General features: G+C 44.1%; 2 protein-coding genes across 4 annotated transcripts in view; one reads left to right on the plus strand and one right to left on the minus strand.

Annotated features, from left to right (window-relative positions):
* Positions 1-18,864, plus strand: part of LOC137432443 (uncharacterized) — an 82,560-nt gene that overhangs the window by 36,796 nt on the left and 26,900 nt on the right. The gene's annotated exons all lie outside the window — the stretch shown is intronic.
* The window catches only part of FMO5 (flavin containing dimethylaniline monoxygenase 5), a 67,750-nt gene continuing 52,608 nt past the window's right edge, over positions 3,723-18,864 (minus strand). Inside the window, exons 5-8 of one of the 3 annotated variants that reach the window (XM_068124383.2) lie at positions 18,195-18,382; positions 11,275-11,633; positions 7,757-7,829; positions 3,723-5,783 (exon numbers count right to left, since the gene is read on the minus strand). In XM_068124383.2, coding sequence (XP_067980484.2) covers positions 5,432-5,783; positions 7,757-7,829; positions 11,275-11,633; positions 18,195-18,382 — 972 coding nt within the window. In that variant the 3' untranslated portion in view covers positions 3,723-5,431. The remainder of the gene's footprint in view (positions 5,784-7,756; positions 7,830-11,274; positions 11,634-18,194; positions 18,383-18,864) is intronic. The other 2 variants (XM_068124385.2, XM_068124384.2) reach the window with 2 other exon arrangements.

The raw sequence follows: 18,864 nt of genomic DNA on the forward strand, positions 1-18,864 counted from the left end.
TCAGCCCATGGGTCCTAAAATCCTGCTCTGCCGCTCTATCTCACCCTCTCTCTGTTCTCTTCACCCTCTCTTTTGCTCAAGGTCATCTGCCATAATCTTGGAAATCAGCAAATATTACCGCTTTACACAAAAAAGGTGCAAAAACAGATCCTTGCAACTACAGACCAATGAACCTGCTCCCAATATTATCAACAAAGTCATGGAATCCATCATTGCTTCGGATATCTAATCCTTCCTCTTCTCCAATGGCTTGATCTCCGATCATCAATTTGGATTCAGACCAGCTCATTCTACTCTGGACATGCTGCTTCTGCTGTCTCAACAATGGATGGAGGTCATCAATGCCAAACAGGAAATCAGAGCCGTCTCCCTTGACATATCACGTGCCTTCGATATGGTCTGGCACCCAGCTCTGCTCACCAAACTCTCCTCCTATGGTATCCATGGAGGTCTCCACGCATGGCTTGCAGACTTCCTCTCTGGTCGTAGTCAACATGTGGCCCTGAATGGATTTCTCTCATCTCCCCTTCCTGTTCAGGCTGGAGTTCCCCAAGGCAGTGTTCTGGGCCCTGTGCTTTTTCTGGTCTTCATCAATGATCTCTCTGAATCTCTGGAAAATCCTCTCTATCTCTTTGCTGATGATTCCACTCTCTGCCGCTCCATTCCTCATCCCACAGATCGGCAGTCTGCAGCCTCCTCACTCTCTGCAGACCTGGACAAAATCACTGACTGGTCAAACAAGTGGAACATGTCTTTCAATCCTGACAAATCTCACACTCTTACTATGTCTCTCCAAAAAGATCGACTGGACAACCATCCCAGCTACTTTCTCAACAATCCTCTCCAAGAAGTTCTGTCGCTCAAGATTTTGGGTGTCACTATCTGCCATGATCTTTCCTGGGAAAATCTGATTTCCAAGCTGGCCTCTAAAGCCAGTCACCGACTGGGCATTCTCCGTCGTGCGAAGTCCTTCCTTGGCAAATCCTGAGCTCCTCACCACATACAAGGCTTTCATCCGCAGCTAAATGGAACACTGTTCTCCCCTCTGGGCCGGTGATCCTGCCTCACACCTAGCTCGGCTTCATGCTGTTGAAACCAAAGCTTTCAGAATCATTGGAATCTCCCGTGATGAAGCTAACTCCGAGGGCCTTTCACTCCCTCACCGCAAGCAGGTTGGTGGTCTTTCTGTCTTCTAGCGACTCCTCTCCGGCCTTGCTCCCCCAGCTCTCTCTGTGCCCTGTCCCCCAAATACAGTCACGTGAAAAAGTAAGTACACCCCATGTAAAGTTTTGACTCTTTCAACATATTTCAACATACAGCTATTTGATCTTCATTTCAACAATATTGATAGATAAAGGTGATATAACATTCATAACAAATATCATGAAACATTTACATTTTGTAGTCCATTGTATAATTTAAATAAACATAAATGCAAATTTCGCATGTGGAAAAAGTGAGTACACCCTTGGCTCTCATAGGTGGCATTGCCCCCTTTGGCAGAAACAACCTCAAGTAGGCATTTCTTATAACTGTCCACCAGTCTCTGACATCGACTGGGAGAAATTTTTGCCCACTCCTCCATGCAGCATTCTTTCAGCTGTGCGATGTTTGAGTGGTTTCTTACATGCACAGCTCGTTTCAAATCCCCCCACAACATCTCGATGGGATTTAGATCCGGGCTTTGACTTGGCCATTCCAGAACCCTCCATTTCTTTCTTTTCAGCCATTCCTTGGTGAATTTACTGGTATGTTTAGGGTCATTGTCATGTTGCAAGGTCCACCTTCAGTTGAGCTTCAACTTCTCCGACAGATGGCCTCACATTATCCTCAAGCATCCTCTGGTACAATGAAGAATTCATAGTGGATTCTATGATGGTGAGCTGCCCAGGCCCTGACGCAGCAAAGCTGCCCCAAACCATAATATTTCCACCACCATGCTTTACAGTTGGTATCAGGTTCTTGTGGTCCAATGCTGTCTTTGGTTTTCACCAAACATGTCTTCTCGTACTGTGGCCAAATAGCTCTACCTTTGACTCATCTGTCCAGAGCACATTGTTCCAGAAGTGCTGGTCTTTGCCTAGGTGTTCACTGGCAAACATTAGTCTTGCCCTAATGTTCTTTCTGGACAGCAAAGGTTTCCTCCTGGCACACCTCCCATGTAGATCAAATTTGTGCAGCCTCTTTCTCATGGTAGACTCGTGCACTTTGACATCAACAGCGGCAAGAGCTACCTGTAGGTCCCGTGATGACATTCTGGGGTTCTTAGAGACTTCTCTCAGCATCTTGCGGTTTGCTCTCGGGCTGAACTTGCTGGGGCGGCCTGGCCTGAACAAGTTGGCAGTTGTTTGGAATCTTCTCCACTTGTAGATGATCTTCCGGACAGTCGAATGATTGATTTCAAATTGTTTGGAGGTCTTTTTAAATCCCTTGCCAGACTCGTAGGTATCTATAACCTTCTTTCTGAAGGCCTCAGAGAGCTCTTTTGATCTAGGCATGGTGACGCCACACACTTCAACAACAAAGAGCAAACCAAACTAAATGTCTGAGGTTTAAATAAGACAGGTTCCTCCAAGATCCTCTCTGATGATGTTCTAATCATTTGCAACTGAGCTGGTGCACCTGATTCTAATTTTAGGTATTTCAAGTAGTGATAAATGTAGGGGTGTACTTACTTTTTCCACATGCGAAATTTGCATTAATGTTTATTTAAATTATACAATGGACTACAAAATGTAAATTTCATGATATTTGTTATATTATATAACCTTTATCTCTCAATATTGTTGAAATGAAGATCAAATAGCTGTATGTTGAAATATGTTGAAAAATTCAAAACCTTACATGGGGTGTACTTACTTTTTCATGTGACTGTATTTCTACAGGTCACACAAGATCTGCCAGCAACCCTTTTATGGTTAAACTGCCAAAATCAAGACTCTCTGCTCACCTTCACTCTTTCATTCCTCTTCCTCTTGTCTTCATTCTTGTCTTGTCTTCCTGCATGGAACAAACTCCCTCACTCTCTTCAATCCCACTCCTCCCTCCAGGTCTTTAAAACTGCTGTTCACCACCATCTCTTGTCTTCCCCCATCCAAAACCTTGATATTTTCCACCCTCCGCTAATTCACCCCAGATGCACTTTTTTGAAACTCCCCCATCTTTCCTGGAAGTCCTTGCAGAGTCCAAGTGTTTTATACCTCTCCCACCTCCCCCCAAGCCCTCTCCCTCCCACAGATCTCCCGATGTCCCTGCCCTCAAATGTTGTGTTTGTGTTCTTCCCCCTCTTTCCCCATCTTGTCTACCGCTCCCCTTGTTATATGTTTTATGTGTCGGTTTGACTTTTTGTGTGATTAATGTTCGCTCTTTCACGAGCCTCGATCTTTTTTCCAAAAAAAACAAAACTTTTTTTTCGTTCTTCTATTTTCTATCACACTCATTCTTAACACCGACATGGACCCCCATCAATAAATAATCCATTTTCTTTTATCTTTTACTGTTTGTTCGGACTCACGCTTGGGTTTTTGGCAAGAGCGGAGCAGGTCACCGAGCGTTGGCAATACACCTACTAGAAGAGAAAGATCTCACCTTAGTTATTGTGCCCAGGTGGTCACCATCAGCTCGGTGAAAAACCCTGCTCTGTCCTCAAACCGGTGAGCCCTGCTCGCTTGCGCCAATCTGTGGGGTCTGTCCACCTTATATCAAAATATGACAGACAACACTTGATGGACAAAAGGATTATTTATTCGTACATACGGAGAGAAGAGTTTGTCCTCAGGTAATCATATATCTAAATTATATTCAAGACAGCATTTTGATTTATACTCGAGTTAATTTGGCAAAGGAAGGCAAAAGCAATGTGATATATAAGATAATAACAGACGAGCAAGCTGATGTAAAGGTCAAACTACAGATAAAACATGTTTTTGCCAGCTTTGCACAGAGATGCAATTCTGCTCAGAAACTGTGAAATGGCTCACAGCCAACTCTATACAAACATGCATATTTATTTTTGGCCTGGTTCAACTGTATCACATGATGCATTTACCCAGCATGCTTTTCGACCATTGCTGTCTCTGTCTCTGATGATCCAGAGATGACAATTATTCATTTTTACCCTGACATATATACACAAAGAATTAAGTTAAGCACCCCCACACAACGAATTAAGGTAAGCACCCCCTAATATATATTCTTTGTGTATATGTATACATTGGCATATATTCTAAGGTATGTGAGATCAAATAATGATTGGTATGACATTAGCAATTATCCATTGATGAAATTGAGTGATCAACGTGAAAAAAAGTGATTGGTTGAGTCAGTGATCCGATCACGTGGGTCCTACACACGTTATTGACGCAAAGATCGCTAGAGGTCTTCTCAGAACAATGACTGTACGTTAGAAAACATAAACGTCATCCACACTGTCCGTGATGGACCTATAGCTCCATACTTAAATTGAGGTGAAAATATGCCTAAAATTCCCAAAAAATTTCACCTTAAATTATTCAGAATAAAATATTGAAAACGGCATGATTGTTATGTTTTTATGTGACCATAATATCACTTCTCCAGAAAATATAGCAATATCATGGGTATATTACACTGTTTTGACGACAACAAACTTGTAATGTGCGAGGTTGTAAAAAAACGGGGGGGGTGCTTAACTTAATTCTTTGTGTATACATATATGTATTTATATCATATATCTGAGTCAAATACAATATATTGTATATTGCATATCTATAATGATGTACAATTCCTGCTGTGCAATCTATGATAAAAATCACAAAAATTATGCAATTTTAATTTTTTACCTCTCCCACCGAACATGGATGGAGGTTATGTTTCCACATCTGTCTGTTTGTCTGTGAACAGGATATCTCAAAAAGTTGTGGACGGATTCGGACGAAATTTGTCAGAGAGGTAGAGTATGTGACAAGGACGAAAAGATTAGATTTTGGTGAAGATCTGGATTTGGATCTGGCTAGTAGAATTTTAAAGTGAATCTTCACCATTGGGAGATCGGGCCAAAAACGACATATAGCAGGATATCTCAAACAGTTGTGGACTGATTTGGACAAAACTTGGTGGAGAGGTTGTGTGTGTGACAAGGACGAATCGATTCGATTTTGGTGAAGATCTGAATCTGGATTCGGATACGAGAATTATTTAATTATTAAGTGATTCTTCACCATTGAGAGATCGGGCAAAAAGCGATATATATAACATGATATTAAAAAAAGTTATGGATGAGTGATGACTAAACTTGGTGGACGAGTTGGTTCGGTGACAAGAACAAGCAGATTAGATTTTGGTTCAGGTCAGAATCCAGATCCTGCCTGTCAGTGGGATACAAAACATAAACTGTTCAGCCTGGTGGAGGTATGTACTCTACCGAGTGACATTCTAGTTTACATTGCTTTCCTTATATTGTAACCCACAGGACCAGAGCCACGGCGACAATTAGTGCCAAAAGGGAGAACAGTTTGCTTGGTAGGCCCGAGACTTGAGAAGGAAGTGTTGCGACTCGCGTGCGAGTTGGAGCCAGCACTCGGTCCCACTGGGTGCGAATGGCTTGAGCTGCTCCTTCCCATTGCCCGGGGCCCTGTAGTCGGAATTGGAATGGAGTGCAGGGCCCCAAAAAGACTGAGAGAGCCAAGCCTGGGTCTTGAAGGAAGAGAGGCAGGAAGTGAGGCTTGACTCCAATTAACTCTCCTATTTCGTCCATGTATGTGATATAATCCACTTGAATAGTGTGACGTTGACTGTGCATGTATCTGTGAAACAAAAAATAAACAAGATACAACAATCAAACATTGCAGATCCTCGGCCTGACTTGTTTTGTGTGGTTTTATCGTATGTATTTTATATATGTACTCCCCATATACTTGTATGATACATACTTTATGGACATACTCACATTCTAACTCTACATACTTTTGAGATTGACGGAGGTACTCGGTTGAAAAAAGATAACATGTAAAAATTGTGGTCAATGTTATCTCGGCTCTGAGGAGGAGTTCGTGCGCATTATTTATACACGGCATCACCCAATATTTTCTTGTTCTGTATGCCAGTAACTTGGAAAAAAGTCTTTTTGTCAAGCCCAGAACCATTCAGGTTGCTCTGCAGCCCCTCTCAAAGATTTTCTGTTACTCCTAAAATAGCGTATCTATGAAAATATTCAAATATGCATATCTCCTCAAGGAGTACTAGAAACATGATCTTGGTGTGTAATATAGTTTTTGACCATGGGGCATCGAGTAGGGGCATTGCTTATGTGATTTGAGGTCATGTAATTCACATAAATCAATCGGCCACCAAAATCGACCCAAAATAGCGAGTGATTTTGACATAATTTGGCAGCCTTTTCCATTTTTAGTTCAGGTCAGTCACTAGACTGGTGAGAGGTTGTCCTTTCGAAGCACTGATCATATCAATGACAACTTTGTCAAGTGTGGAATCTTGTGATTTATGCACAGTTTTGGCTGCTGAGGGAGCTAATCGAAATTGTATCCTGGTCACAGTTTTCCCCCTGTAGAAGAATGGTCTGCTTGTATCAAATATGGGTGTCCATGTCCGACTGACATCTCTCTGGAAGAAATGCTGATATTATGCCGGCCTATGGCGGCCATTTTGTGACAGATCGGGTTGACATGCGAAAGCAACCTACCTTGTGTGGTAAGAGTCTCACACACCAAGTTTGATCAAAATCCATAAATATTTGTGGACGTTAAAGTCTTAACGTCGTTTCGGAGCTGAAAACAATATGGCGGCCTATGGCGGCCATTTTGTGACGGATCGGGCTGGAATGCAATAGCAACCTACCTTGTGTTGTAAGGGTTAAACATTCTAAGTTTGATCAAAATCTGTTAATATTTGTGGACGCTAGAGTGTTAACATCGTTTTCATGACCAAAAACAAAATGGTCGCCTAAGTCCGCAATTTTTCAACGGATCGGGCTGAAATGCAATAACAACCTGGTAACAACCAACGTCACACTATTCAACCTGGCAGGATGCTGCATGTCAAGTTTGATCAGAATCGCTGGATATTTGTGGACGCTGGAGTGTTAACGTCGAAAAGTTAACGGACGACAGACGACGACGACGACAGACGACGGACGCCGGAGGGTTCAGTATGTGATGAACTCAACTGGATGGTAGTCTAGTTGAGTTAAAAATCACGTAAATATCAAAATAACTTGGAATTTCTGAATGCAGCTTTTTCACAATCATCCACCATCATTTGGGCATGTCAAAGATCTGGGCATGTCCATTTGGGCTGAGCCATCTAGCCTGGGTTTGAATCTTGGCCCAGCTAAAAACTGTCATCCTGGTGTCTCGCAGACAGAGTGAGGCATCAATGTCTGGACGTTGAACTCTGTGTCCCATCTACCAGCAAATACCAGACGGTAAAGATCGCACAGTGTCCTTCGCAAAGAGTAGGTGAGTTATTGCCAACACCCTGGCTAAATTCCTACCCTAACCTCCAGGGGGGATGCATTGGTGGAACAGCAACACCTCTCTCAGCCAATGATGTTACTCATAGTCAAGTGCTGCGTATGAAAGAAGAAGATGCTATCACAAGATGTTTTGGATGGGACATGTAAAATCATTTCCTGTTTCATATTTGCTACAGAAATCAGGACTATGAATCTGTTTCTGGTATTTTGGTGAAGCATGATAACCAAACACTGGAAAGGTACCAGGCAATAACTCCAAGTAATTTTGTCATTTTCCCAACTTACCTTTTTGCCATGGCTTCTCTTTTTTCTGCAGTATCATTCTTCATTGTAGTACAATCTGGCAATTTTGCCAATGCTGCAAAAATAAAAATACAATATAAGCTACATCAGGACAATATGTGTGAGGCTCATTGCAAATAAAGTACCAACCAACACATTGTGTACAGGAAATTGGTTCAAATATGCTCGTATAACACCAATTACCATTTTCTTTCAATTAAAGTATATGTAGGTATGCAGTGGCCCGGTGTGTACCCTGGTTAGAAGAGGTACACTGTATCCCTGCATGTTGTAAGAGGCGACAAAGGGGGTTGGCGTCAGGAAGGGGATCCGGCCATAAAAACATTGCCTCAAAAAGAGAACCATGACAATTACAAATACATATGGGCAGGGTACAGCCAGAAGTGGAGATCGGTTTCTGAGGTTTGGGACATGGAATGTAGGGACAATGACAGGGAGATCAGGAGAAGTGGTGGAAGTATTGGTCAGAAGAAGAGTGGACATATGTTGTGTGCAAGAGACGAGATGGAAGGGAAGTGGTGTGACAATGGTGAAGGGTAGGCAGGGACAGAAATACAAGTTTGTGTGGCAAGGGTGCCCGGAGGGCGTGAATGGTGTTGGTGTCCCGTTTTCTGAGGAGTTTGTAGACAGTGTGGTGAGTGTGACTAGAGTGAGTGACAGGTTGATGATGGTGAAAATGATGATTGGAAAGCTCTTGGTGAACGTCATCTCGGGATATGCTCCGCAGGTTGGTCAGAGCGATGAAGAGAAGGACAAGTTCTGGTGTGCGATAGAGAAGCTGATGGAAAACGTGAAAGATGAGGAAGTTGTTGTGGTAGGAGGAGACCTAAATGGACATGTGGGAAGGAGTATGGACGGTTTTGAGGGAGTTCATGGGGGTTACGGATATGGTGTGAGAAATGGAGAAGGTGAAAGGATTTTGGAGTTTGCTGATGGAGCTAATTTGTTGATTTGTAATACTCAGTTCCAGAAAGGGGATAATAAGCTTGTTACATACATGTCAGGTGGGTCGACGACAACCGTTGACTACCTGATGGTGCGTAGGCGAGATAGGGGGCACCTCCGGGACACAAAGGTGATCCCGGGGGAGGAGGCTGTTTCACAGCACCACTTGGTTGTCTGCGACATAAGGGTGAAAGGTGCGAGGAGAGCTCGGCGGGTGAAGTACCAACCGAGAATGAAGGTGTGGAGGTTGAAAGAGGTGACAGTAAGGGAGGCATTAAAAGAGAGGCTGAGTAGGGGAGAGGATGATGTGGTTGAGCTTGAATGTGGTTGGATGTCAATGAAAGATAGTCTGTTGAGAGCCGAGCCGTTGGTGAGGTATGTGGATGGACAAAAGAACCACCGAGGCACTCGGAAACATGGTGGTGGGATGATGAAGTTGGAAAGAGGATTGACAAGAAGAGGAAGAAGTTCAAGGAGTGGCAGAAGGCGAAGGGTACGGGAGCAGAAAAAGCAGAGCATGAAAGTTATAAGGCAGCCAAGAAGGCTGCAAAGAAATAGGTAGCAAAGGCGCAGGGCAGGAGGCATGTCGGAAAATGTTCGGAGAACGCTTGGATTCGGAAGAGGGTCAGAGAGCGGTATTCAGGATTGCAAAGCAGATAGCGAAAGAGAGGTGTGATGTGATGGTGGTGAGTTGCTTGAAGGATGAAGTGGGACAAATTGTTGTGGACCCAGATGGAATTAAAGGAAGATGGAAAAGATATATGGAAATGCTGTTGAATACAGAGAATGAATGGGATGGCAACATAGAGAGTAACCCAGTTTTAGGACCGGCAGAGAAGATAACTGAGAAGGAAGTTGAGGAAGCGATAAAAGCAATGAAGAGTAGAAAAGCGGGAGAGCCGACGGGAGTTGTGGGAGATATGTTGAAGGCAGCAGGAAGTTGGGGTGTGAAGAGAATGACAGAGATCTGTAATCTGGTGGTGAAAGAAGGCCGCATTCCAGTGGTTTGGGAACTGAGTACCCTCGTCCCTCTATACAAGGGGAAAGGTGACCCTCTGGAGTGTGGCCCGTACCGAGCGATAAAGTTATTGGAGCATGGAATGAAGGTATTGGAAAGGGTGTTGGAGAGGAGGATATGGAAGAAGGTGAAGATCGACGAAATGCAGTTTGGATTTATGCCAGGAAGAGGGACGACAGACGCTCTCTTTATTGTGAGGCAGTTGCAGGAGAAGTACATGGAGAAGAGGAAGAAGTTGTTTCTTGGGTTTGTTGATCTGGAGAAAGCATTCGATAGGGTTCCACGCGAAGTATTGACATGGACATTGAAGAAGTTAGAAGTGGAGGAATGGTTGATCAGAGTAGTGATGGCAATGTACAAAAGAGCGCGCACAGCTGAAAGGACGAAGGACGGGAACAGTGGTGAGTTTGAGGTGAAGGTGGGAGTGCATCAGGGGTCGGTTCTAAGTCCACTACTATTTGTAGCTGTGATGGAGGTGCTGGCTCAGAACCTAAAGGAGGGTTTACCGTGGGAGTTGTTGTATGCAGATGATCTGGTGTTGATTGCGGAAAGTATGGATGGACTGAAGGAAAAGATGAACAAGTGGAAGGAATGTATGGAGACAAAAGGTCTGAAGGTGAATATAGGAAAGACGAAGGTGATGGCAAGTGGTAAAGCATGTGGTGAGGTGGAAAGAACTGGGAAGTGGCTATGTGCTGTGTGCAGGAAGGGTGTCGGAGTGAACTCCATTCAATGTACAATGTGCGCTGAGTGGGTTCATCAAAAATGTAGTGGTCTGAGAGGGTCATTAACCAGTGTGGCAGCTCCATTCAAATGTAAGGTGTGCACAGAGGGAGCTGCAGATGGAGGAAATGTTGCGTTGGATCTTGGAGACTGCGTGAAGCTGGAAGGTGTGAAACATTTTGCTACCTCTGAGACATGCTGAATGGAGAAGGTGGATCAGACTCGGCAACAGTTGCTAGAGTGAGATGTGCATGGAAGAAGTTTCGGGAACTGAGTGGCGTGCTGATGAGGAGGGGAGTGTCGTTGAAGCTGAAGGGAAAGGTGTATGCTGCATGTGTGAGAAGTGTTATGATTTATGGGAGCGAGACATGGGTAATGAACGTAGAGCAGCAATGAAGCCTGGAAAGGGTGGGAAATGCGAATGGTTCGGTGGATGTGCGGAGCATCGTTGAGAGAGAGGAAGACAAATTATGAATTGCGAAAGATGATGGGAATAGAACCTGTGATTGATGCTGTGAAGAGGAACAGGTTGAGATGGTTTGGTCATGTGTTGAGGAAGGATGAAAGTAACTGGTTGAGAAGAGTGATGGAAATGAATGTAGAAGGAAGTAGAGGACGGGGAAGACCGAGAAAGACTTGGTTAAAGATGGTGGAAGAAGAAATGCGGGCAAGGGGGTTAACAAGGAGAGATGCAGAAAATAGGGCGAAATGGAGAAGATTGTCATGGGGACCGCAAAGCTAACCCCTGCTCTAGCAGGGAAAATGGCCTTAAAATGCATGTTGTTGTTGTGTTGTTGTAGGTATGCAGTGGCACCTTTGAAGATGCGTGTTGCCCAGCGGCCCTGCATCTCTGCAATGGGCATGACTGCTCCTAAGGGTTGAACTAGGCCGATGATTGCAAGTGTTGGCCGTGACAGGGATGGCAAGAACACATTCTTGTAAAGAGAAACGACATTCCCATGTACAGTTAGTGTGTGATCTACTTCAAGGAAGGAGAAGCAGAAGGTGTAGCCAGTGGCAAATATGATGAAGTCCAGGTTGTCGACTTCAGAGCCATCATCAAATATTGCACCTGTTTCTGAAAATTCTGCAACATTTGTTTTCACGATCACGCTGCCAGTAATGATGCGGTTCGGAAGGTCATCATTGATTGTTGGATGCTGACTTCGAAATCTGTGCCAATACATACCAGTTAGAGATTTGTGTATCAAACAGGAATGGATACATCATGTCAACATGCTATGGGTTAGGTGAGGACTATTATGGTTGCATACCAAAGGTGGATTAAAATCTGGCTGAAGATGGTGGTATAAAGGAATTGGATTACAAGCTTCTGGAACCCATGTCAAACTTGCTCAATTACCATATCACTATCGAAACCCCACCTCCTCACTCAGGCTCAGTAATCGGGCTTTCATTGCTGGAGGAAAGCACTGATGAGATGACGTGTGCAACCACACTCTTAAAATGCTTCTGACCACACAAAGTACTGAAACTCTATTGTGTGAATATAAAATAAAGAAAATAACAAGAAAACATCCAAGACACAGGAAGTAGCAGGAGTTAGGTAAAATGTGATTAAACCTCAAAGATGCAGGAAGTAGGAATTTACATTCCTGGAATTGGAATTTACATTCCTGGAGTAGGAATTGTAACAACAATGCCATGACAGTGGTGCTGTAAGTGGCACCCACCAGGCAGATGTACCAATCAATGATGAGCCATGGGATTTTGTTAATTTATGTTGTCTGTAAATATTAAAACTGTGCACACCTCCATCAACTTCTTTCATCACCACTGAGTTTCATTTTATATGTAAATATTTTACTTATAAATGATGATGATGTGCAACAATGACAGATCTTTATGGTAATTGTGGCACCATCAATAAAAGAACTCCAAAAACGGGAAACCACACGCTCAGTGAACACGCTCATTAATTGGTGAACAGCGTATTCAAAGGTGGATTGATTTAGCGTAGAAAAGGTGAAATACTTAAATGCACTTTACATTGCTATTACTACCTCCACCACCGAATGTGGACGAAGGTTATGTTTTCACTCCCGTCTGTGGTGACTGTGAGCAGGATATCTAAAAATGTTATCGACGGATTCAGATAAAATTTGGTGGACAGTTTGGGTGTGTGACAAGGACCAATTCATTAGATTTTGGTCAATATCCGGTTCCGGATACGAGATTTTAAAGCGATTCCTCACCATTGAGAGATCGGACCAAAAACGATATACAGTCACATGAAAAAGTAAGTACACCCCGACATTTATCACTACTTTAAATACCTAAAATTAGAATCAGGTGCACCAGCTCAGGTGCAAATGATTAGAACATCGTTAGAGAGGATCTTGGAGGAATCTGTCTTATTTAAACTTCAGACATTTAGTTTGCTTTGCTCTTTGTGGTTGAAGTGTGCGGCGTCACCATGCCTAGATCAAAAGAGCTCTCTGAGGCCTTTAGAAAGAAGGTTATAGATGCCTACGAGTCTGGGAAGGGATTTAAAAAGATCTCCAAACAATTTGAAATCAATCATTCGACTGTCCGGAAGATCATCTACAAGTGGAGAAGATTCCAAACAACTGCCAACTTGTTCAGGCCAGGCCGCCCCAGCAAGTTCAGCCCGAGAGCAGACCGCAAGATGCTGAAAGAAGTCTCTAAGAACCCCAGAATGTCATCATGGGACCTACAGGTAGCTCTTGCCACTGTTGAGGTCAAAGGGCACGAGTCAACCATAAGAAAGAGGCTGCACAAATTTGATCTACATGGGAGGTGTGCGAGGAGGAAACCTTTGCTGTAAAGAAAGAACATCAGGGCAAGACTAAAGTTTGTCAATGAACACCGAGGCAAAGACCAGCACTTCTGGAACAATGTGCTCTTGACAGATGAGTCAAAGGTAGAGATATTTGGCCACAGTACCAGAAGACATGTTTGGTGAAAACCAAAGACAGCATTTGACCACAAGAACCTGATACCAACTGTAAAGCATGGTGGTGGAAATATTATGGTTTGGGGCAGCTTTGCTGTATCAGGGCCTGGGCAGCTCACCATCATAGTATCCACTATGAATTCTTCATTGTACCAGAGGGTGCTTGAGGATAATGTGAGGCCATCTGTCGGAGAGTTGAAGCTCAACCGAAGGTGGACCTTGCAACCTGACAATGAGCCTAAACATACCAATAAATCCACCAAGGAATGGCTGAAAAGAAAGAAATGGAGGGTTCTGGAATGGCCAAGTCAAAGCCCGGATCTAAATCCCATCGAGATGTTGTGGGAGGATTTGAAACGAGCTGTGCATGCAAGAAACCCCTCAAACATCGCACAGCTGAAAGAATTCTGCATGGAGGAGTGGGCAAAAATTTCTCCCAGTCGATGTCAGAGACTGGTAGACAGTTATAAGAAACGCCTACTTGAGGTTGTTTCTGCCAAAGGGGGCAATACCACCTATTAGAGCCAAGGGTGTACTTACTTTTTCCACATGCGAAATTTGCATTTATGTTTATTTAAATTATACAATGGACTACAAAAGGTAAATGTTTCATGATATTTGTTATATTATATCACCTTTATCTATCAATATTGTTGAAATGAAGATCAAATAGCTGTATGTTGAAATATGTTGAAAAAGTCAAAACTTTACATGGGGTGCACTTACTTTTTCACGTGACTGTACAGTATAACATGATTGGTAAGAGCATGCATGGTTAGGAAGGCATGATGATAGGTAAGTGGTTATCACTTGAGCAGTACTTATCAATAACTTTGGTCAGGCATGTAGGCCACTCCCAGTAGACTGCATGAGCATTGGGCACGAGGGATAAAAAGATCACTTTCACTCCCAAGTTTGAGGTTTTGATGTAACGAGTGCCAGATCGTTGTTCCAGAGGCAGGAGAAAAGTGGAATGAAAGAGTGAAGGTGAGCAGAGAGTCTTGATTTTGGCAGTTTCCCCAGAAGAGGGTTTCTGGCAGATCTTGTGTGTCCTGCAGGAATATTTGGGGGGTACAGAGCACAGACAGAGCAGAGGGAGCAAGGCCGGAGAGGAGTCTGTAGAAGACAGAAAGACCACCAACCAGCCTGCAGAGAGAGAGAGAGAGAGAGAGAGAGAGAGAGAGACAGACAGACAGACAGACAGACAGACAGAGACAGAGACAGACCCTCAGAATAAACGTCATCGCGGGAGACATCAATGATTCTGAATGCCTTGGTTTCAACAGCGCAAAGCCGAGCTATGTGTGAGGCAGGAGCACTAGCCCAGAGGGGAGAGCAGTATTCCATTGAGCTGCGGATGAAAGCTTTGTACGTGGTGAGGAGCTCAGAAGTGCCCAGAAAGGACTTCACACGACGGAGGATGCCCAGTCGGTGACTGGCTTTGGAACCCAGCTTGGAAATGTAGTTTTCCCAGGAAAGATCATGGCAGATAGTGAGACCCAAAAGCTTCGGTGAAAGAACTTCTTCAAGAGGATTGTACAGAAAGTAGATGGGAGGGTTGTTCAGATGGTCTTTTCGGAGAGACAAAGTGAGAGTGTGAGATTTTTCACGAATGAAAGACATGTTCCACTTTTTTGACCAGTTTGTGATATTGTACAGGTCTGCAGAGAGTGAAGAGGCTGCTGCCTGCCGATCTGAGGGTTGAGATATGGAGCGGCATAGAGTGGAGTCATCAGCAAAGAGAAAGAGAGGATTTTCCAGAGAGTCAGAGAGATCATTAAAAAAGACTCTCTGCTCTCAATAATGTCTTAATCTTAATGAATGAAGACTCTCTCCACATCTCCACTCTCTGCCACTCAATATCTCAACCCTCAAATCGGCAGACAGCAGCCTCTTCACTCTCTGCAGAACTGGACAAAATCACAAACTGGTCAAACAAGTGGAACATGTCTTTCAATCACTTTAATCAAATCTCACACTCTCACTTTGTCTCTTCGAAAAGACCGTCTGGACAACCCTCCCATCTACTTTATGAACAATCCTCTTGAAGAAGTTCTGTCACTCAAGCTTTTGGGTCTCACTATCTGCCATGATCTTTCCTGGGAAAACCATATTTCAAATCTGGCCTCCAAAGCCAGTCGCCGACTGGGCATCCTCCGTCGTGCGAAGTCCTTCCTTGGCACGCCTGAGCTCGTCACCACATACAAGGCTTTCATCCGCAGCTCAATGGAATACTGCTCTCCCCTCTGGGCTGGTGCTCCTGCCTCACACCTAGCTCGGCTCAACGTGGTTGAAACCAAAGCATTCAGAATCATTGGAATCTCCCGCGATGAAGCTGATTCTGAGGGCTTTTCTCTCGCTTACTGCAGGAAGGTAGGTGGTCTTTCTGTCTTCTACCGACTCCTCTCCGGCCTTGCTCCCCCTCCTCTGTCTGTGCTCTGACCCCCAAATATTCCTACAGGATGGACAACATCTGCCAGCAACCATCTTCTGGTGAAACTGCCAAAATCAAGACTCTCTGCTCACCTTCACTCTTTAAATCCTCTTTTATTCCACCTCTGGACACAAACTCCCACACTCTCTTCAATCCCTCTCCTCCGTTCAGGTCTTTAAAACAGCTGTTCATCACCATATCTTGCCTTCCCCTTCCCAAAACGTTGATCTTTTCTACCCCCGTTAAAACACCCTAAATCCGCCTCTTTCAATCCCCAACTTCTTTCCTGAAATTCCTGGTAGTGAAATTCCTAGTAGTGTTCATTTGCTTTGTACTGTGTACCCCTCCCTCCTACCCAGCCCGCCCCCTTCAACAGATCTACCTACGTTCTCGTTCTCTACTGTTGTTGTACTTGTGTGCTTCCCTCTCCCTCTCCCTCCCTTCATTGTATGTTTTATGTGTCTGTGCATGTTTTCATGTTCAATGTGTTTGCTCTTACACGAGCTTTGATTCTGTATACCAGAAAAAAACAAAAAACCCCCAAAAAAACATCAGACCACTCACTTGAGGATCTCCAGCCTGAACAGGAAGGGGAGAATAGAGAATTCCACTCAGGGTCACATGTTGACTGCAACCAGAAAGGAAGTCTGCAAGCCATGCATGGAGGTTTCCATGGATACCATACGAGGAGTGTTTGGTGAGCAGGGTGGGGTGCCAGACCGTATCGAAGGCACGCGATATGTCAAGACAGCTCTGAATTCCTGTTTGGCATTGAGGACCTCCTTCCATGTTGAGACAGCAGAAGCAGCATGTCCAGAGTAGAATGACCTGATCTGAATCCAAATTGATGATCCGAGATCAAGCCATTGGAGAAGAGGAAGGATTTGATGTCAGAAGCGATGATGGATTCCATGACTTTGCTGATCATTGTGAGCAGGCTGATTGGTCTGTAGTTGCAAAGATCTGTTTTTGCATCTTTTTTGTGTAAAGCGGGAATGTTGACTGATTTCCACGCAGATAGCAGATGACCTTGAGCAAAAGAGAGGGTGAAGAGAACAAAGAGAGAGAGTGTGTGCAAGAGAGGCAGAGCAGGATTTTATGACCCGTGGGCTGATGCCGTCTGGTCCAGTTGCAGAATCAGAGTCAAGGTTCGACAGAAACTTCTACACCTTGTCAGGAGAGAAGGACACAGAGTGCAGGAGAAGCTGGGTTTGACTGGCTGAGGTGGGTACAGAGGGAGATGGGTTTGGGACAAAATATTTTGAGGCAAACACAGAGTTGAGGCATTCGGCTTTGTCACAAGCGGTGTCAGCTGAGGTAAGGGAGGGGATGGAAGGGGAACAAACACCAGAAACAGATTTGACCAGACGCCACGAGGATTTGGAGGAAGGAAACAGGTTTGAGAATTCAGTCTTGAGATTGGAGAGATATTGTTTCCTGGCTCTCCTGGGGGTAGACACACACTTGTTCCGAGCTTTGTGAAAGGAACTGGGATTGCCTTCAGTTGGATAAGCCTTCCAAGAGGCAAAGGCAAGTTGTTTCAGGGCAACTGCCTCCCCACAAGATTCAGTGTACCATGGATGGGAGGAAGGGTAAGACAACTGAAGATGAGAAGGGATAAATCTGTGCATGACAGAGAGAGAGCAGTTTACTTTGGAAGAATTCCCAGGAAGAGTTGATGTCAGAGGCAGAGAGATGGCAGACCAGTACAGATGATTAATGGCTGCTTGAAGACCATGCCAGTCAGCCTGAGTGAAATGCCAGACTCGTTGACGCTGAGGAGGCTCTCTGAGAATGGCCAGAGAGATGTCCACTTTAACAAGCACATGATCAGAAGAACCGATTGGAGCAGAAGAGCAGCAGACATTTGCAGGGAAGTTAGTCATAACCAAGTCCAGAATAGAAGATGCTCCGTTGACTGAGATCCAGGTCGGGAAATGGACAGATTGTGTCAGTCCCAGTGAGTCGCAGAAGTGCTTTTCTGAGGTGCCATAGCTGGTGAGAAAGGTACCCACACCCAGCCAGCTGGCATGATGACAATTGAAGTCCCCACATATGAGGAAGAGAGAGTTGGGATGAGTGGAAAGAAGTTGGTGGAAATTTGACAAAGACACGAATGGGAAAGTACTTAACTGTGATGACGTGGAGAGCTCGAAGGACGCTTCCTCACCGGAAGGATTCGGAAGCGGAGGATTTTCATGATTAGTTCATGCATTATTTCATGCATTTCAAGATTAGTTATACAAGTTATACTAGATTTCAAGTTATACAAGCAGAAGATTAGTTCATGCATTTCTTTAGGTAAATGACCACATATTCCTCAATCCAATCATTTAAAGAAAAAAAATAAAGCAACACTTACCTGTGACTGGGCTGTAAACCATAGTTGGAATGGTTAAACCGGCTGTTCAGTTGTCGTTCACCAAAAAAGTTGAGCAGAGGCTTGGGGATAAGGCCCAGGTAGCGTCTACTGATAACAATATCAATTGGATAACCATTATGTGAAACCCGATTCAGCACCCAGGCTCCACGTCGTGTGCTCAAATAAACCTGTTGGGTAAAATTATGGAAAATTAGTTTTTGTGAAACAGCATTGAGACTGATAAAAGCTCATAATTAAAAAGGACTGGACTTACTAGTCGGCAGAGCCAATGTTTCAGTGAGAATCCACTCGCCTTGGTCATGGCAGATATTGAAGTGAAGAAGCTTGAGAATTGCCATGTGACCTCCACCATTTGTAGGGTGGATTGTTCTGTAGACCAATCCGGGCGTCACGTGACGGTTGTAGATGGCATGGGAAAGATGTTACAGCGTTGTCCCACATACAGTGCATTCAGAAAGTATTCAGACCCCTTCACTTTTTTCACATTTTGTTATGTTGCAGCCTCATGCTGAAATCGTTTAAATTCATTTTTCCCTCATCAATCTACTCAATACCCCATAATGACAAAGAGAAAACAGGATTTTAGAAAGTTTTGCAGATTTATTGAAAAGAAAAAATTAAATATTACATTTACATAAGTATTCAGACC

Source organism: Myxine glutinosa, chromosome 8, assembly GCF_964187855.1.
Source record: "Myxine glutinosa chromosome 8, kmMyxGlut1.1, whole genome shotgun sequence".
In the NCBI taxonomy this organism is placed as follows: Eukaryota; Metazoa; Chordata; class Myxini; order Myxiniformes; family Myxinidae; genus Myxine; species Myxine glutinosa.